The sequence below is a fragment of the Hipposideros armiger genome, unplaced genomic scaffold (genome assembly GCF_001890085.2).
Source record: "Hipposideros armiger isolate ML-2016 unplaced genomic scaffold, ASM189008v1 scaffold_2, whole genome shotgun sequence".
Lineage (NCBI taxonomy): Eukaryota > Metazoa > Chordata > Mammalia > Chiroptera > Hipposideridae > Hipposideros > Hipposideros armiger.
In genome coordinates this window covers 6507065-6526026 of record NW_017731352.1, presented here as the reverse complement: position 1 = coordinate 6526026, position 18962 = coordinate 6507065, and the positions used below count along the sequence as shown (strand labels likewise).

The 18962-nt window shown below is 45.8% G+C and overlaps 1 protein-coding gene across 3 annotated transcripts in view; it reads left to right on the top strand.

Moving 5' to 3' along the window:
• The window catches only part of SPRED2 (sprouty related EVH1 domain containing 2), a 116683-nt gene extending 98797 nt beyond the window's left edge, over positions 1-17886 (top strand). For all 3 annotated transcript variants that reach the window (XM_019635545.1, XM_019635552.1, XM_019635559.1), the window contains exons 5-6: positions 11797-11946; positions 14631-17886. In XM_019635545.1, the coding sequence (XP_019491090.1) occupies positions 11797-11946; positions 14631-15296 (816 nt within the window). In that variant the 3' untranslated portion in view covers positions 15297-17886. The remainder of the gene's footprint in view (positions 1-11796; positions 11947-14630) is intronic.
• Positions 17887-18962: the final 1076 nt, after the last annotated feature.

Here is an 18962-nt window from a genome sequence, read left to right as displayed (position 1 = left end):
AACCCTCATGGTTATCCCCCAAAGCAGCTTGTCCGCCTGACTTCTCAGGATGGTAAAACCATGTTGCAATTCCTCAGAGTAAAATTAACGTCCTCCTTAGTGTGTGCATTCACGTACACACCTGCCCTGCCTGTTGCCAACACCGTTGCTTCCACAGCATTCCTATGCCTCCTCTGCATTTCACTGCCACTAGCTTCGTACGTGTCCCCATCTTTCCTGCCTGAACCACCACCAGAGAGACTCCTGATTAGCAACTGTTGTGACTTTCTTAGAGTGTGACTGCTTATTATTCATGTGTCCTAATATTTCTTCCTCAACCGACTATGATGGTTCTGTCGTTTAAAATCCCATAGCGTCTGCTGTTTATTTCTCTCTTGCCATTTGAAAGCCTGCCCCTTTTTGGCTTTCATAGTTTATTTGCTGAATGAATGAATCTTCTTCCAATTAGAAGCAGGTTATTCATCATTATACTCTCTGCAACCCTCTAAAGCTTTGCTCTATAAATGCTCAATAAATGGGTAATTTGAACCCCGATGCAGCAGGTCCTCGAATAATGTCATTCGTTATAACATTGATGAGATGCTGTAGGAACTTAATTTTGTGGATATCAACGAGCCTGTGGTAGAATTGATTTCCTGATACGTCGTTTTGCTAAAAGTTGCAGATCCTATCAACAGTGTTAAGTGAGGATTAATGTATAGTGTTTACAATCATAGGTTGTCATATTTTATTTGCTTAATTGTTATCTTGGGGGACCATTTAAAGGATTTTGAAGGATTCTCAGTCACTTCATGTCGTATTTTTCTAGCTGTGTTTTATGCTCAGTCTACAACTAAGAGCTGAGCTGCCAGCATTGTCACCCATTATAAGCTTTTGGTTGCTTCTTGCCCTCCCATCAACTTTCTCCCTTACCAAGGGAGTGACAGTTCTTTTACAGCCCCTCTACTGCATGGGTGACCTCAATTATAATGATTGATCCAGGTAAACACAAATCCCTAGGTGGCAAGGGTTAAATATGGATGTATGAGGGCATTCCAGTGCCTGAGCCATTTGGTACAAATTTGTAGATGAGTAATACAAAGAATATAACACAACAACAACAAAAAAAGGTTAGCATTCTGTAAATTGCTAAGAGCACACTCCCGTTGATGCCTCTGATGGACAGCTTTTCATTTCTTTCACTTCCGAGCTAGCTGGGGAGACTTGAGAGGGACAGAATGAAAAAAAACCCCAAGTCTGTTCCCTCTGTTGTGGTTTTGTCTTTGTGGAGGAGGCCCATGTAAACTTCTGTGGATAAGCTGAGCTGGTTTGCTCCCCAACTTAGACCTGACTTCCTCCCAGGTCCCTACAGGTGAGGACTCGGAGGCCAGAGGGTTTGGAACCTGCAAGGAAGGGATTCTTGGGGGCAGAGAGTGAGTAGCGAAAATGAACTGTTACAGAACTTAGAGAGGATCTGGGTTTATGGTCATTTAATGAACAATTTTCCAAATTCCTGTTTTGTAGGGTTTGATCCATTCAAACTCGGTGGTTTATTTACTGCTGCAGAATTCTAAAATCATTTTCAGATGTTCTTAGCATCTTCATAGACAGGCAAGGATAATTTTAATATGACCTTGGGAGAATGCAGCTGCAGTGTATACATACTTCTGAGCAGGCTAATCTAGAATCTGTGATCAAGTATGGTCGGTGCTTCAGCAGTCACTGCTGAGTGGCTGGATTCTGCCTCTAAAGCAGGGGGAATTAGGGAAATATTTGCTTTATAGAAAGATACCTGAGGATATACAAAATAGCTAAGTCTTCATCTTCCATAATAAGAAGTCCTTAAATAATATCTAAATCTGCAAATCAGGAAATAGTATAAACACATGGGCTTGAAAAATGAAGAGAAATAGAAGAAGAGCCATAAGAGTGTGACAGTGGATTTCTCTGGGGAGTGAGAAGCAGAGCTGGGAGGGGTGAGACTGCTATTTGAGATATTAAGTGATATACATACATGTATCGATTTTTTTTTTTTAAAGAAAGAATGGTGGGGTTTTTCTAAAAAGGGGGGTAAAGGATCAAGGGAGAAGAAATCGAGAGAGACCTTACTCACAGCAATCCTGGTGCCCCCATTGGGGGTGGAAAGAGATTACAGAGGCCCCACAGAGATCGGCTTCCATGCCTCAGATGTTCCACTGTTCTCTCTGGTGTTAGGAAGCAGCATGTCCACTGTGGAAATAGTAGCACATTAAAGGTAGGCTCGCCTGCAGGAGTTAGCTGGACATTTATTTGCCTTGCTGGGTGGCAAGGATAACGCTAAACAAGCCAACTTCTTAGAATAACCCGTTTTGGGATTGGAAGGGATTTTGAGTTCTTATCAGATGAGTCAGACGGCGACTTGCCTAAGATCATTAGTGGAGGAGCAGTGAACTCTTATCTCCCAGCCTTTCCTGTTCACCGCTGCTATTTTCTTCTTCTTCTGTTGAATGATTATGTTTACGATATTTCAGCTGTTCTATTTTTGAAACCACCACCAAATACAGGAGTTATATATTTTAGGGTTCTCTTGGACCCAAGTTAGAAAGGGGAGAGATGAGAGGATCACTGTGTGACTAATGCCCATGTGGCCCATTCATGTGATGGCTTGGAGCCTACTCAGCGAGTGTCACAGCCTACAGGTCCCCAAGACAGCCACTGGAAGCTTGACCATAGGAAGGCCTGCCATACACGTATGAGGATTTGATTTTCTCACCTTCTAGGTTTATCCTACTATCTAGGTATATTGTTTCTGGATTTGGGCAGCCCTTCTCAATCAGTTATTCCCAACTAAGCCCTAACATCTTACGGTACCCATCCTTAAGTAATGAGTTGGCTTCTCTCTTGTGCACCCAGAATGGCTCTGTGTACTGTTCTGTGCAAGATTGAGACAAGTCGTTCACATCATTTTGTTGGGTCTAAATTCTCTCCTAGAACCCAGTTGAAAAAGGCTAGTATTTGGATTATGTTTTGGTGTTTCGTTGTGTTTTATTTCTTTAGATAGGCAGTCCTCCTTTACATAGGAAAAATGTCATAGTCAGCCATGCCCAGAAAGGAAAACTTGGTCCTTCTTTGTACCCTAAATGTGAGCCCTTGACATCTGTTGATTGCAAATTGCATTTTATTACTTTCTGGCTATTCAGAGCAGTTGTCCCTGATGACATCTCGGGCCGCGCCCAGCCACCCCAGGTGCTTCATAACGCAGGGTTGAAACCCAAGTACTAAGAAGCAATTTTTGTCCTAGATGGGCTTTTGAGTTTTGCAAGTTGTACTTATTTTCATTCTTGATTAAGTAGAAAAAAACGAATTCCTTGAATTTTGTAATTATTAAGGTTTCATTTATAGAAGCAGAAGAGCACAGAATACCACAAAGTTTTCTTTTTCTTGAAGAGTTTTTCCACCTAATCCATCCCCAACAAACATTAAAACTGAAGACAGATCTACCAGTTTTGTAATAAAATGGGGTTCACTTACTGATTTTCTAAGAAAGAGTGTTTTTAAAAGCTGAAGTGATGTGTGACCCCTGAATTCGCGGAGTTCAGAGGTGAGGGAGAGGCCTGGATTCTAAACTTGGTTCGGCCATTAGTTGGCTGTGATCATGGGTCGCTCAAACACAGAACCTCCACAGGGTGAACACATTTCCTTTGAGTCTATCTGCTGGCCCACGGGCAGGGAAGGAACGGGGCTGTGGTGTGGCACTGTCCCAGCACTGCAGCCTACACTTCCACACTTCCTGGGTTTGGTCCTCACAGCCACCCTGAGGTACTATTGATGCTGCATTTCTGCAGCTAAAAATCGCCAAGGTTCAAAGACGTGAAGTGGCTGTGCTCAGTTCCACCCTCTGCTCACCTGGAATGTAAACCCCATATCGGCTTTTTGCCTTTCAGAGAACTTCAAGGAAATCTTTATTCAATAAGTTTTAGTAAATTTTATATATCAGATATACCAGATTCCCTTCGTTGCAGACGAACTGCCTAAATGGTGGACTTTTCAACTAGGGCATTGGCTTAAAACCTTGGCCATCTCTTCAGGGGAGGCGTGAAGGTGCCTGTCCCTCCTTGAAAGCCCCAGTCTCCTTTTAGAAGATCAGTTGATCAAAAATGTTTCTGTTATGTCTCCCATGGGAATTAAGGCATTGGGTTAGAGTGGAATGGGCAAGGATAAGTGAAGGGAAAATAGGTTGCAAATGTAAATTACTTCTATAAAGTTTAGTGAAACTGATCTATGGTGATTAAAAAGGGTGGTTTATTAAAAAAAGCAAAAATGTTTGTCGGGGCAGCACTGCAGGGGTGGCGTGGAAGGCCTCAGAAGATGGATGGGAGCTGCTTTATCTTCTAAGTGACAGTTATCAAGCTCACATTACATAGTAAGAGGAGGATCTTTTTATTTAACATGTAATACCTTACAGAGGCTTAATTAAAGCAATTAAATGCTAAGGCTCAAACAAAAGCTTTGAAATGCTCTCAATTTCAGAAGCCCAATGGCATTTTGCTAACCCTCCCACTTGTGTCTTTCTTCATTTACACATATATCATCTCATCTTTTTAAGCTGTGGATAGTAGGACACTATTATTTCCATTTTACTAATTCATACAGAGTACATATTCAGGGTTACCTGAAACCCAGCCTTCCTGCACCCAGCCCTCAGCCTTGCCAGTGAAGCTAAGCTGTGGGCTTCTCAGAGTAATTTCCTTTCATATGAAAATTTTACCTAAGCTCAACATTTAAAAACATAAAACTTTTTTTTAATGTGTGGGAATTTCATCTTTGTTGGGTGTGTGTCCCCGTCCCCCCATGTCCCTCACCCCCAGTGAAAGAATGCCCACTTTACCTATCCTCTGGGTCCCCAAGAGGATAATGCCCTTTACTAGGACAAAGTTCTCTCTCCCCCGGCTGCAGCTGCTGCCTCTTAGACCCAAACTGCCTGCTAGCTGAAGCCATAAAAGAGCATGTTAATTTCCTGCTCTGCTTGCCTCTTGGAAACAGGACACCTGGAACCAGTGTTGGCCCTTGGGACTGGTGAGCTAGTGCTACCTGTTCCCAAAGACCTGTTGACAAAATGGGTGACAACTTCCTGTTTACCACAGGCCTGCCGGTCTGGTAGATACTGTGGGAAAGAAGTGCTTTGCTGAAGAGTTCGAAACAGCTCATCTGAACCACCTGAGCCAGGAGCCTTTGAGGCACTAGCTGCCCAGTTTACTGTGTCCTGAGAGGCAGAAGCAGCCCAGACTTTTATGTGATCAGTCTGGTCTCCCAGCCCGGGGTAGAGAGGAAGGATGTATACTTATGTATAGTGCCTGTGTGTGTACATACTTTTTTAAAAAAAACGAGAAGCCCTTGCAATAGGAAGAATATTGAATATTGCTTTGGTTGCATCAGCTGTTGAGATCTATTTGGAGTGTGGATTGCAGTAAAAATAATACAAATTGTGGTCATAACTACCAGTAAGCCAGCTTAAAAAATTCAGAATCTCAGCAGCATCTATGGGCAGGGCAGAAATTCTACTTAATCATCTGAATTAATCCTGTGGCTCTTTGTTTTTTTTGTTTTTTTTCAGGGGGTATAGTGATGACTTTATTTTATTTATTTATTGAGGTATATTTGACATACATCCTGTGGCACAGACGATGAAATGGCTGTACTTGTTTGCTTGTCTCTCTGGAGGTGGGGTTCATCCCATTTGTCTCCATCCCCAGAGGGAGGAGGAAATTGACAGTGCCAGCCTTCTCAGAATCTCACTGATGTCCTCAGCAAGTGCCCTGCTCCAGAAAGCTGTAAACCAGGTGCCCCTCAACAAGTCCAAGTGCCCTTGAAAAAACAGCCCAGGGCACCCCTTTCTCTCCCAAAGCCACTGTCTGCCAGCTGCCCACCGCCTTTGTTTTCTACCTCCACCCCCTTTTGCAAAAAACCCAAAGATTTAGCAGAAAAACCCAGGGGAGTTGAAGGGGTGCACATAGTCCTAAAAACACTTGTTTCACTTTGTAATGCTTAGTCTGACCCACCCTGAATGCCCCCAGAAGCCCTTGGTCCTGTCAGGATTTGATCCCAGGATAGGTAACTGAATTGAAGCAAACGTCCTCCTCAGCTGATCTGGCCTCAGTTCTTTCACTCCCTCCCTAAGCTTCTTGGTCGAAGAGGTTGGCCTTCCGAATGAAGAAGGCTCATTCCTGGCCCCAGGGCAGTGAACAGATGCATGTTCCTCTAAGAATTTCCAGGTAAACTTTGCTAGGATATTCGGGAGGACAGAGAAGAATAGCCAAGTTTCCAAGAGTAAGAAAGCATAGTTTACAAAATATGCCCATTCCAAGGAGGGAGCCAGCCCCAGGCATTGATCTTCTAGTCTCCTTTCTCCATTCAGACCCATTCCCACCCAAGCCAGCCAGCACTCACCTGGGGACAGGCAGCCTCAGCCCAGTGTGTTTTGTACTTCAGATTTTGATTTATTGTCAGGATAGCATAACACTGAAGTCAATTATTCAAAAGAAACGTCTGTTATCAACCTTTTTTTTTTTTAAAGCTGAGCCATTCTGCCACCTGTTGGCAGCTCAGCGGCTGCTCAGCTCGGGCTGGGACTCTAACCGCTGTTGCTCAGAGCACAAACTCTTGAGCGAGCTCTTAACCAACTGAGCCACTCGGCTGGCCCTGTTATCAACTTTTGAAGTTCCATGGTTTTCCTCTCATTTGTTGTTAAATTCTGGAGAATTATAGGAAATATCTGAATTCTCAAAACAATAAGTACACTTATGTCTGCAGAGTCCAGCCATTGGAAGCTTACTCTTTTTGAAGTTTATCAGATGTTCACTGATACACTTGGGCCTCGCTTTTTCTTCCTCTGGGCCTTGGTCAAGGTTGTCCATCCATCTAGAATGCTCCTCCTCAGAGAAGCCCCCGGCTTTGCCTCCTGCCCATGTCACCTTCTGTGTCTGTAACCACATATCACAAAGCACCCAGCCCAAACCCAAATACCCTTCAGGGAAGGGATGGATGTTTGTGCTACAATAGGGTGGATTTGGTCAGGCTGGTCATGGCTCTGTTGTGTTTTTAAGGTTGGCAGTGCCCACTCTTTCGTCTCAGTACCCTCTGACTCTTAACTTCCACCTCTCTTCTTTTTCTTTTCTCACCCTCCTGTTCTTTCTCTCTGTTCTTCCTTATCAAGGTCTTGTCTCAGCTTACTGCACTTTTAAAGAGCTTCAGGACCAGGTCACACAAAGCTTCTAACTAGAGTTTTTACAGTGCCCATAGACATTTGAAAATGTACTCAAAGGTCTGCCCTTTAAAAAGGGACCAAAAAAAAAAAAAAAAGGACCAAACTTAGGCGGTTAAGAAACACAACTCCCATGTTATAGATATTGTTCCGAACTAAAGGTAGAAAGCTGCCTACCTAGCTCAGTGTGTAATCCTAGCCTAACCCCACTATGAAACTGGGCAAGGAAAGCTCAGGTAGAGAAAAAGAGAAGCCAAGCTCACTTATGAATCTAAATACAAAGTTTCTAAGTAAAATATTAACAAATCGCATCAAATATTTGTAAAACAAATTTAATGAAAGCCCTGTGGAGTATATTCCAGGCATACAAAGATGGTTTATATTGTTGAGTCATACGTTAATAAAACAAATTAAAGGTAAAAGACTATGTCAGCATCTCAATAGATACAGAAAAAACATCTGGTGACATCTAATATCTTTTGGTAAGAAACCTTAGCAATCTAGAATACAAGGAAACTTCTGGAACTTCACTTTACAATCACTCCAGTTATCAAGAAATATATTTTAACAGAGAAGCATTAGAAGTTGTCACGTTAAAGTCAAGACAAGCAGGGCCACTGTCACCTGTTTTTCTACATCTTGCTGGAAGCCCTGGCAAAAATTGCAACAAGACAAGAAAAAGAAGGTGTAAGTATAGGAAAACAGACCAGTCCATCTTTTGTGGGAGATACGATTTTCTAAGGTAAATCCTGCGAGTCACTGGATAAAGTATTTGAAGTTTCATAAGGTGTTAAGCAAAGCAACCAGAAACAGAATCAGTAAGTTTTCTGTAATCAGCTGTAACAGTTTAGACAATGGAAATGTTTCATCTCATTTCATTTACCCAGCAACTCTGAGGATGGTTTTAGCTCCCATTCTGCAGATGTCAAAGCTGGAGATAAGGTTAGCTTGGAGTTAGAGGTTAACTTGACCAAAATCACACAACTTAAAATGAGCCGAGAATGGTTCACGTCCCAGCTGCCTGAGCTCAGACCCTGTTATTTAACATTATGATACTCTATTACATTTCTGTTGTTCAGTGCCTCATCTTAAGTTGCAAACTTCTTAACTGGACATCTTAATCGTGGGCACTGACATTGCATCAGTGAAAGCCAAACCCAGAGTCGAGTTTAGGAGGGTACATTTGCAGGTGGCAATGGCTGTTGCTCACTGCATCACAGTGCAGGAGACCTCCCACGAGTCAATGGCATTGCTAAGCCTTGCTGTCCTCACGGGCAGCACTGAAGGCTCACTCTGACTGCTCTCTCCAGACACAGACACAGGGAAGCCTGTTGCCAAAGCCGCCTCTTCTAGGAGCCTGAGGTCCCCAAGCTCAGAGTATCTGCAGAGGACCTCCTCTTTTGTTCTTCAGCTTGAACCCGCAGCAGCTTAAAGATACCCTCCAGAGAGCACAATGAGTTTAAAATGCAGCTAGTCTTTCTGAGTTGAAGGTGAAGCTGTCAGATTGGTAGTTGGTAGGTGTCATTAGCTCATTAATTAGCACACAAATAACATGTTCAAGAATCTTGCTTGAGAATGTGTGTTGGTGTGTGCGTGCATGTGTGCATAGCTTAGCGGGCTGATTTCCTCCGGCTGTGTGAGGAAACCATAAGCAGCGTTAGAGAAAGCGGGTCAGAGGTGCGTGTGGCTGGGTGTTTCCCCTCGCTGTTGCTGGAGATGCCCTGATGGTACCTTCCTTTTGTTTGTAGGTCACACTCACCACTTTGCAAGATTTCTCTGATAGTGTAGACCTGAAATAAGCCTCAGCTTCCGATGGAGCCTGTTGCATGCGCTCCTTTCAAGTCTGGACCAACACAGAGCAGTTTGGCAGGGGAGGCTGTGGGCCAGGCCAGGCCGGACCTGCCCCAAGGGGTACTGTGGTCATGCCTTGAAGTTTTCTGGCCTTCTTGCTCTTCTGTACAAATCCATCATTAGATCAGGACATAATGAAAGGCCTTTCTCAGTCTCCTGTTCTCTGACAATGTCCAGGAAGCTTTGCAGGAGACCTCTGCTGACTCTGTGCAGCGGAAGGAGGCTGTTTGGGGCTGGGGAGGTCGGGTGGGTGCATAAGATGTGATGTTTCTCAGTGGCCCGGGAATACTAGGAAAAGTGGGTGTGCCTCATTTCTCAGAATGACTTCCTACACACTGTGAACCTGCACACGGGGAGGACGAGGGTGAACAGCTGACTAACACACTGGTGACCATGATGTGTTGAGTGGTTTCTGAGAACTAAATACTGAGTGCGTCTAACCTCAAGGATGAGTGCCACATGGGTGGTGGACAAGAATTTAACCCTTGAGCTTTGAATCACACACTTATCTGCTCATTCAGAAAGTATTTATTGAGATCTTTAGAAACCTTTGTACAGTGAGACACCATCCCCTTATCTCCTGGGTTTGTATCAAGCTGGGTGCACCTTCTTACGTGGAGAAGTTGTGTTTATGTTCATCTCAACCAAACACCTCTCAGACCAGGCCCTGAAACGCGCTCTCCTGAGCTTGAGAAGCAGCAATGTGGGGTATTGGAATCCGACTGGGCTTGGTCAGGGGCTGCATTTCAACCCAGCTCTACAGAGGCTGCCTGCCATGGTTCCCTGTGTATGGGAACTGTACCTACAACCGTGTTCACATGCAGCCAGGGCCTGGCACATCGTAGGTACTCGCACAGTGTGAGGCTAGTAAGAGTTCTTGGTTCTGTTCTGTTTAATTGACAGCCACCCATGTGTTAAAAGAGGGCGGAGGTGCCGTACCTCCAGGGACATAAGGCGAGGGAGGGTGGGTGAGAGGAGGAGGAGGAGCGGAGTTTGGAAGAAAGTAAAAATTCTTGGGGATCAGTTGGGTCTCTTCCAGTAACTAGGATTTAAGAGGTGAACAGTAATTCTTCCTAATCTGGGTTCTGAACCAATTGAGGGGGGAGGGGCAGGCCCTCGACCACCAAGTGGACCAGCCGCACTGTCCCAAGAACACGGCCAGCACTGCTGTTTGCCACTTGGGTGGCTCCCAAGAGGCAGAGGAGGGACGGAGCAGACTGCACACCAGCTCCACGCCACCCGTGTGGAGAGGATAACAAGGGCCAGGAGAGGCCAGGATTGTGGTGCAGGCGGAACTGCTGCCACAGACGAGGGGCTGGGTCAGGAAAAAGGGCACCCGAGTGGTGAGCCCGACACATCTGGCTGAAGTTACCAAAAGGAGTTGGCTCCTATCACTGGGACATCCTATCCTAGGGTGCATCAGGATTTAGGCTTGACTGGATCCAGAAGCTCAAATGGCGTCGGAGGGGGCCTTCTTCTCTTGGTTTTGCTTCAGTTCATCTTCTGAAGGTTCTTACCCTGTGCCTGCACCAGGATTCCAGGCTTATGGGACCTTAGATCTTAACTTCAGAGATCAAGACAGCATCTTTTCTGACCTCTCCGCCAGAAATCTTTCCGTATTGCCTGAGAGGACCATGTGTCCATGTCTAAATTAGTCACTGTGGATTGAGGGATTGGAAACACGTGTCAGCCCCACATCATTTGGACCAAACGCTGCAGAGAAAAATCCAGGAGGGTTGGGTCCCCAAAGGGATGCTGCACAAGTCCACCAAGTTGTTTAAAATTAACAGTAGTTGTGTTGCACAATGAGTGTCTTTTCTTTTTCCCAAATACTTGCAGTCCCATTTTCCTGAGCACTTTTTACTTTATAAATGAGAATGGGAAGGGGGTAAAAATAACTTTTATAAGCCTATTTGTTTTAACCTTGCCTTGCCCCCAAAAGGATTTATGACACTAACAAAAGACATGTAAAATAAAAAGAGATGAATAAGCACATGCTATAAGGGGAATATGAGAGTGAGAAGCAACAGCCAAGGAGGAGTTCCTAGATATTTGCCAGAAATAGGACACAAGAAAAACCTTTTCATTTGGAGGTGGGGGGGTTGCAGTGGTTATGGAGAGTGACAATCACCTGGGATCACCTGGCCCCCTTCATTAAGTCTTAGGTGGGGACATGAAGCACCTGTGTGGTGGGTTTATTAAGAGAGAGTGCAGCTCCCCCTGTGCTCTGGCCACAGTCCATTCAATATCTGATCACCTTCCAAAGACATCGTCATGGAGCCCCCAGTCTGAACTTGTCACCTCTACTGGGAAAACAGCTGTGCACTCATCCTCCACAGATGGTGGCCTTTATCCCTCTGTGCAGTCATCCATTTTGCTCGCAGTTTAAAGTGAACCCCAAAGTCTGCCTCCAACTCAAAGATTAGTGAGCCCTTCCCCCAAAACCTGGTTGCTGCTCCCACATTAGAGAAAACAAACCCAACTTTCCAGGGTCTGGTGACTGGGTCTCCCTGCCCATCGAGCTGGCCACATCATGTTTAGGCAATCTTGCCCTTCGAGGACCCTCCCACCTCCCACAGCCAGGATCAACTGAAGCTTTTGGGACGTTCAGCAAGATGCCACAAGTTGGGGTAAATGGCATGTTAGGCTTTGGTGTGTGGGTTTGGTTTTTATTTTTGTGTTTGTTTGTTTTTTAAATTAACTCTTGGTTACCTCCCTCTAAACAGACAGCTACAGATAGTTCTTCTAACTCTTCTCAGAAGAGGGAACAACCTACTCGGACAATCTCCTCTCCCACAGCCTGTGAGTCCCGGAGGATTTATACCCTGGGCCACCTCCACGACCCATACCCCATGGACCACTATCACCTCGAACAGGTGAGCAGCAGAATCACTCCTCTGGAGTCATCGGGGTGGATGGTTCCCAATTCTGAGATGGCCTCCTTCCTCTCACCCAGCCCAGGCCTCTTCTGCTCGACTCTGTCCCACCCGACCCCATATGGAAGGTGGCGGTGGCAGTTCGCCCTTACTCAGAGTTTTCTGTGTGCCAGACACCTGGTAAACCCTCTGTGCTTTATCTCATCAAATCCTCACAAACTGCCCCACCATGCTAGTCCTTGGTAGCCCCAGTTTACAGATGAGGAAGCTGAGGCTTAGAGTCCCTGGTAGAACAAGATTCAAATACAAGTCTGTGCTCACCCGGGTGCCCAGCCACCTCCTGTGTCCCTCTGTCCGAAGGGCCTCTTAGTTGCATGAGAGCACAGAGCCACAGCCAGCACTGAAGAAAGCTGCACACTTGGCCTGTGCACCCGGGCACCTCGGGCTGCAGGCTCAGGCTTGCTCGGGGAGATGGAGCTGGAGTCTGGAATTTCAGTAATTCAACAAATATTTACTAAGCGGCTGTTTTGCAGAGCAGGTTCCCAAGCCGTGGGGCATGGTCTGGTGCCGGTGTAGGGTGCTGTGGCCACTAGTCTACTTTGAAAAGCCAAAAACGGAGCACAGTTAACATAAAGCTAGATTTACAGGACTTTTTTTTTAAAAAATCACTTTATTGTATGCTTCCTAATATTTTGGCATTCAAATGGTTTTTTTTTTTAAAGATCACATTATCATAGCAGTAGATGGAGACTGATTTTTTTACTCTTGCTTTGCAAAATAAAAAATTAGCAAAGCCTGTGACAGCTGCCAAGATTTGATTTGACATCCTATAGGATTGTGAGTTTCCAAAGTCCAGAAAACTCTGATGTCAAGAGTCTGACAGGAAGGAGGGCAAAGTGTGTGAGACGGGACTCTGCCCTCAGGGAGCTCAGGGTCTGGTGAGCAGTGAATTACTCTATCATGTAAAAATTTTACAACTATTATAATGATAATAACAATGACAACAGGTATAAAGCACATCCTGTGTGGCAGGCTCTGTGCTGACACTGCGTAGATTCTTGTTGTTTCTCACAACAGCCCTATGCAGTTTGATAGGGCTGAGTCTGAGGCCTAACGATTTGCTAGTCAATTCCACAGCCCAAATTTGAACTCCAGTGGGTTCGCTCAGAGCCATGCTCTTCACCCCCTTAAACAGCCTTCATTCCTAAAGGACTTCTAAGGTGGAAAATCTTATTCTCAACCACAGCTGAGATGTTCTGTGCAAGGCAGGCTAATCTATGTTACCTGCTCGCCTGCACCCCCCCCCCCAGACAAGGCGCTGTTGTAAACCGTAGCGGGACTACCTGCAGAGATGTCTCTTCTGCCGAAGGGAGAATGCAGTTGGGCTTCGAAGGCTAGCGGGGATAGCTCTGGGCCTGGCCTGCCTGGGCTCAGGTTCCAGCTCTGCCACTCACAGTCTGTGAGATCCTGGCAGGATTTGACCCCAGGCAGTCGGCCTCTGGAGCCTGCACCCTTACCCTTTCCTTACGCAGCCTTTTATCTTCCCATCCAGATTACAAGAGTTCTTGTGAGCCTTATAGTTCCTGGTATCCCCTTTTGCGTTTTTGAACATGACCCACAGTGAGAAATGCATTTTATATTGTGGCTAAGGGTGCATATATTATATACACGTAGGTAATGAAAAAAGTACTTACCTTATAACATGCACTGCACTCCAGTATTTGTCTGTTTCAATGGGTGTGGGGGGGAACTGGTCTTAAAAAAGAGAATATACCATACAAAACCTGGCAAAACTAATCGAAGGGCCGGCCAAGTGGCGCATTGGTTAAGAGCTGGTTTGGGACACCAGCTCTGAGCAGCAGGGCCCCGGTTCGGATTCCACATGGAGGCCAGTGACACTGCGCCCTCTACAGCTAAGATGGTGAACAACAGCTCAACCTGGAGCTGGGCTGCCGTGAGTCACCGGCGACGGCGTAGGCTGCAGCCCCTGCTGCAGTGGGCTGCCATAAGCTACCGTGTGTGGCCAGCAGCCAGCGTGAGTGGCCAGCAGCTGGTGTTGAGCTGCCAAGAGCTGCCCTGAGTGGCCGTCCAGTGGCCGGTGGCCGATCTGCCTCAGCCAGGAAGAGCGCAATGATGATACCAACATGGGCCAGTGAAGCAACATCCTCCACAGCTAGACTGAAGAACAAAAGGACAGCAACTTGTCTGTTCCCCTCCCCCAATTCCCCAATAAAATCTTTAGTTTTTGGTGTTTTTTTTTTTAATCTAAGCTGCTGGAAATCAGGCTAGTGCTCACAGTCACTTTAGGGGTGGGTGGTAAGTGAAAGAGAGGTGGGGGCGCCCTAGGAGGCCTCTTACCTCCTGCTGCTTGATCTGGGGGTGTCCAGCTCCTGAAAATTCATACTCTGGCCTTGAGATGTGCACACTTTCTCCTATATACGGTAATATTTGAACAAAAAGCTGGGGAAAGCTGGTCTCAACCCATTAAACTTGATTTCCTGACCCAGAAATGGATTGAGACTCACAATTTTAAATACATTTTTGACTCACATGATAGTAATTACAGGATGGGTCAGTTTCTTCAAGAAATGCCTTTGTCAAGGTGAAAGGTGTATACTGGATTTTTTTATTTTATTTATTTTTTGCCACTGTTGTAAAATTCTGTCTCCTCTCTCCTGGGGCAGCCCATGCCAAGGCCGTACCGCCAGGTGAGCTTCCCGGAAGACGACGAGGAGATTGTGCGCATCAACCCGCGGGAGAAAATCTGGATGACCGGCTACGAGGACTACCGGCACGCGCCCGTCAGGGGCAAGCACCTGGACCCCTCGGAGGACGCGGACTCCTACGTGCGCTTCGCCAAGGGCGAGGTCCCCAAGCATGACTACAACTACCCCTACGTGGACTCCTCGGACTTTGTCCTCGGCGAGGACCCCAAAGGGCGCGGGGGCGGTGTGATCAAGACGCAGCCCTCGCGGGGCAAGTCCCGGTGGCGGAAGGAGGACGGGGAGCGCTCCCGGTGTGAGTACTGCAGGGACATGTTCAACCACGAGGAGAACCGGAGGGGCCGCTGCCAGGACGCGCCCGACTCCGTGAGAACTTGCATCCGCCGGGTGAGCTGTATGTGGTGTGCGGACAGCATGCTCTATCACTGTATGTCGGACCCCGAGGGCGACTATACAGACCCCTGCTCGTGCGACACTAGCGACGAGAAGTTTTGCCTCCGGTGGATGGCTCTTATTGCCTTGTCTTTATTGGCCCCCTGTATGTGCTGTTACCTGCCCCTTCGGGCCTGCTACCACTGTGGAGTGATGTGCAGGTGCTGTGGGGGGAAGCACAAAGCGGCCGTGTGACTCGGTGTTCCCCCTCCCCCGCCCCCACCCACAGCCGCAAGGGGACTTGTCTCCTACACACTCTCATCTTCTCCCCTGCTCCCTGGGACCTGGAGGCGCCATTCCAGCCTGGGAACCTGCCTGGTGGACTCTGCACTCCCCCCATCCATCCATGTGACACACACAGTGTTCTAACGAAAGGAATCCTACATAGACTCGCGTGTATTATTAACAATCTGTAATCAAGCTGTCTTCTACCTGTGTTGATTTCCTGCCTCTTCTCCCCACCTCTTCCAGTTCAAAGGCGCCTGCAGTCGGAACTGCTGATTTTGGGTGGGTTTTATAGTTGGTGTTTCCAAGAGCATAGAAGACTTTTTTCTCTTGGTTCAGCTTAACCTGTTGCTAACACTAGTACCATCGCGTTCCTGCGGAAATGTGATGTCAAAATGATGAAACCCAACCAGAAGTATTTTAACCTGCAGTCAGTTATTATGTATAGGAGGTGAGCTGGTTAACAAACTTGTACAACAAAACAAGATCGCTTTAACTTTTTTAAAGCCAAATTTCCCATGTAAGCTGCAATTTCTATCTCAAGCCCCTGATCATTTTCTGCCCCTCCTCCCCAGAATCTGTCAGTTATTCACGATGCAAAACATTCACCTGTAAAAAGACTGAGAATCGAGCCTTAACTTCAGATTAACTTGTGAGAATCAGGAAAATTCCTTAAACTGCATCACATCTTCTCGGGCCAGGGCTAGAAAGGGGATTTCAGGTTTCTCTGAGCCTCCCCAGTGCCCCCTAAGGTAGAACTTTTTACATTTATGTCGCCACCACTTCTAAAACTTTAGCAATATTAGAAACGCTAAAGAAGTAAGAAATTTTGCTCATGGTTTTGCAAACCAAATACTCTCTTCACAGTGTTCTCTGAACAAGTTTCAGTTGAGAAACACTAAGGTTGTGGTAAATAAAATGACAAGAGCTTCCCCCCGAATATACACACTGGCTATTTTCTATTAACGGGGGGGGGGGGGGTTTTTAAATGTCATAAATTTGAAGAGTGGTGGGTAGCATTTTGTTTGTGGGTTTTTGTTTTTGTTTTCATTTTGAACTCAATTTCACATCACCAAATTCATTTATACTTGGGGAAAAAACAAGGCCATATGTAAAAACCCTTCCAATGCCTAAGTGTCTTTCTCCTGCAACTCCAAACCTAGACTTGCCACTTTGTGTGCACAGATGGTTAGTTCAGCAGGCTGGGTCTACCTGTCGCCTTGCCACATAGGAGGCTTCTAATTAGCTGGAAAATATTATTTTTCTAATCTATTGCCAGGAATAGCCAAATCTTCTTAGGGCAGAAAGAAGAAAAGTGAAGAGTGGTTACTTGTACCTAGCATAGTACAATCAGATCATCGTGGAGAGCATGGGGGCGCGGGGGCAGGCTTGTCAATGCTGGCCGTTCTTCCTGCCATGATCTTTCTGTGGTAACATGCCAGCCGGGGGCATGGCCTGATCCCTCGCTCCCCACTCCCCACTCCCCCCCCAATGCACCCAGGACATCAGACTTCAAGGAAAGGGACTTTTTTCCAGTCTGCCAATCATACTGGGAAAGTGCTAGTTACGCTTACCTTCATGGGAATATTTTCAGTTCATCTTGAGAGCCTGTCACGTTTCTTTAGTCAGATCATCAGTGTAAATATCCACTGTGCTTATGAGCTAGTTGGTAGACGTTTTCATTTATCGGAGTGACTGGTTTGGGCCTTTCAGTCTGGAAAACGAGCAGAGAGCTGTCAATCTGGTGAGAGAAGAAAAGAGACCCACGTCCCTGCCTGGACAACATCTAGAAAACCTCAGCCAGCCTCCACACGTTGTCGAGACCATCTTCCCCCCCACCCTAAGGTGTTGCCTCAGGGTCTTCCTCAAGGTCTCCTCTCTACAAAGCACAACACTAATGTATGTTTCGTTAGACCTCAGTTCAAGTGCCCCTATTTATTTCAGTAAGAATACACATCTCCCAGCCGCTTTTTGTTTGTTGTCTCTGTTTAGTTGTTTGTTTCTATCTTCCCTCACCTTTCTTGTCCTTTTCCACCCCTTTGGGAATTATGCTAGTAAATCTTCCTCCGCGTGTATACATTTTGGTTTATGAAGGCAGCGGTTAAGGGCACAAGGACAGCCATGGGGACATTTATGTAAATACGTCTCTCTCTAATTGCCACACTGCAGCTGAACAGTGTGTAGTATTTTCCCAGTCAGCTTTGCCATACTGACGTCAATCATTTGAGAGAAATTATTCAGATTTTATTTTTGTATCTGTGGTAACAAAACATTAACCAAAAGATTGTCTGTTTGGAAGCTTCCCCCCCCCTCCCCGAAGCTATTTGCTCACATTAACAAATTAAAGTGCCTGAAGCATAATTCATTCTTTACCTGTATACTAAAAATCCTGTTGTATTGATTTTTTATAATAACCCTTTTTACCTCTGTGTAAAAATATATATACAAGTGTATGATGTACATTTTAGTTCTTAACTTTTTTTTATGGTTTCTAATATGTATGACCAATGTAGCCATTGCTTTAAAATGTACCATGTAAATATAAACACATCCTATCAGATCGCTTGCTGACTTTGGCTCTTTGTCCGGCCGGAGACAGGGTGGCATTCGAGCCTCTGCAGACAGGGGATTTCTTGCCCACAGGATGGGAAGGGGTTTCCTTTGGAGAAGGATGTGTGGACACCAGTGTGTTTTTGTGAGGCCCTTCCCGCCTATGGTTATGTCATATTCCCAGGGGGAGACTGCAGCTCCTCAGGCTTGGATGGCTCAAGTGAAAGGAATGCTGTATGTCACCACCCGGGGAACACCCCCTCTTCCTCGGCCAGGCTTCCCCATGTGTGCTCCTCAGAGGGAACAGCTGTACTTCCTCCAAGTTGTTTTCCACCAATTCCTGCTAAACCTCAGAGTCGGGGGGGGGGGGGGGGGGTGTATATGGAGTTTGGAAGACAGTTTCTCACTGAAAACAGTTGTTAAAACTGCAACACCCTTGGTCTCCTCAGAGTGGTTCTATTTCAGGGACATTTGGCTCACGTTCCCTTCCAAATGGGCCCTTTGGATGCTCAAAAGTTACAGTGACAATCCTCTGAGGAAATAAAGTGTGGGTTTTTATGGGGGTTTTCTAAAGGTCACAGAGGAAAGTTTCAGCTTTTTCCTTGGAGAACTGAGTAGAGGGTCTTAAAAAGAGAAATGTAGAGGGACCCCTCCACCTTAGTTTTAATTCCTCCAGAAAGGAGTGACTTCCAGGCCACTAGCAAAGGTGAGAAGCATTAGGAGATACTGGAAGTTAGAAAACAGAAGAGAGAAACAAGCCATAAGGATTGGTAATTAAGAGATTACTACAGAACTTAACGAAAACTTTCATTAGAGTAGGAGGGGCATTAACCAGATGATAGTAGAGTGAAGAGTCATCATGGAGGAAGTAGAAACATCCAATGTACAAGAATGTTTCAAGAAATTTGATAGTAAATGAACAATGGGATTGCTCTGAAGTAGAATTGGTGAATTAAAAAAATAAGGCAGTGTCTGCCAAAACAATAGGTATGCATTTACTTGTTATGACAATCCTGAATAAATTGTTCTGATTAAAAAAAAAAAAAGTGGAAAGGCACCAGAGCTGCAGTAGAGAAGGAGCCCTAA